The sequence below is a fragment of the Lepidothrix coronata genome, unplaced genomic scaffold (assembly GCF_001604755.1).
Source record: "Lepidothrix coronata isolate B3197 unplaced genomic scaffold, Lepidothrix_coronata-1.0 Scaffold255, whole genome shotgun sequence".
NCBI classification, from domain to species: Eukaryota; Metazoa; Chordata; class Aves; order Passeriformes; family Pipridae; genus Lepidothrix; species Lepidothrix coronata.
Window position 1 is genome coordinate 833,975 of NW_016690435.1, and position 1,422 is coordinate 835,396.

At 63.6% G+C, this 1,422-nt stretch overlaps 1 protein-coding gene across 1 annotated transcript in view; it reads right to left on the minus strand.

The window, feature by feature from the left end:
- CUL9 (cullin 9) overlaps positions 1-1,422 on the minus strand; it is a 36,291-nt gene that overhangs the window by 12,923 nt on the left and 21,946 nt on the right. The window contains exons 17-20 of the mRNA XM_017835338.1: positions 1,237-1,342; positions 788-883; positions 525-700; positions 136-277 (exon numbers count right to left, since the gene is read on the minus strand). Coding sequence (XP_017690827.1) covers positions 136-277; positions 525-700; positions 788-883; positions 1,237-1,342 — 520 coding nt within the window. The remainder of the gene's footprint in view (positions 1-135; positions 278-524; positions 701-787; positions 884-1,236; positions 1,343-1,422) is intronic.

Genomic DNA, 1,422 nt, shown 5'->3' on the forward strand with positions numbered 1-1,422 from the left:
GCCCGGTTCAGTCTGCAACAGCAACCAGGCAGCACACGGTGCCAATGGCTGGGAGAATTCCCGTGGGAAAGCAGAGTGTCGTGGTTGCTCCCTGCTCTGCCCCTTGCCAGGCATGACAGCTCATGGCCCCACTCACGCCCACCAGCCAGGGCCCCTTGCTGCCCCTGGAACCTGCTCGAAATGGCCCTTGGGCCAAGCTGGGGGGCTCTGCAGTGCCTGTGGCCATGAGATCCTGCTGCGCCTGGCCGACTTCTGCCATGTCAGCATGTGCCAGCTCCTGTGGGGAACCAGCACCCCTCTCTGGTGGGTTAACCAAGTCCACACACCCAGCTTAAACCTGGAGGACCTCAGGTGGCCCTGGCCCTCTGGGAGCACTGGTGGCCAGGAAGGAGTGAGGGCCCTTCCCTGTCCAGGCAGGACAGCCAGCTGCTCCCTTCCTAGCCCTGCAGTCCCCTCGAGAGCTGCCAGCAACACCCCCTGGGGCCCTGGGACACCTGTGATAGCACAGCCAGGAGACAACTCACCTGCCAAAGAGTTGCAGCAGTTGCCCCCGGTCCCGGCAGATCTCCTGGCCCCAGGCATGAGCCTGAGCAGTGCAGGAGAGAAATGTCCGCCGGCACAGCTGCTCCTTGAAGACGGGCCAGAAAGTGGGCTTGGGACCCAGCACCTCGATGCCACGCACACGTGTGTCAATGCCACCCTACAGGAGAGCATGACCCTCAGTTCCTCAGGCACAGCCCTGACACCCCACACTGCCAGCTGGCTGGCCTGGCCCCTGCTCCCCTACCTGCTGGCACCGCTTCACCCGGATCTGGATGATGGGCCAGAAGCGGGTCATGTTCTCCAGCAGGATCACTCTGCTGTCTGAAGGCAGGATGGTAACCTGCAGGCAGTGAGCCCTCAGCGTGCCACACCCTCCCACGGCCAACCCCTCATTTTAGTCACAGCCTCTGTACTCGCCATGCATCTCCTCTGTATCCCAGCAGCCCCAGCACAGCCTCGGGGCTTCCCCCACCAGGGCCCCACTCCTGGCTCACAGCTACAGCACACCAGCCTGCTGCAGACTGGCTGCAAGACTGCCTGTGCCCACCTCCCCAGCACCCACTGGAGCCTACAGGCCAGAGGAGGCTCCTACACATCCCCACCTCCCAGTGAGCACCATGCAGGGCCTCACACCAGGGCCAGACCTCCACAGGGCACAGTAAGGACCAGCCTGCCGCTCCCATAGGGACTCACTGTGTTGAGCTCCGTTCTGATGGTGGCAGGGCTGTCCCCACCCAGCACCACGACGCGGGATGGCATATAGCTGGAGTCCTCACTGGCCACCAGCATGCTCATCTCCCTGCAGCACAGCAAACACAGGGTTGCCCAGCAGTTCCCACCCCCCTGCCCTGACCCCCGACAGTCCCAGGTATTGCTGTC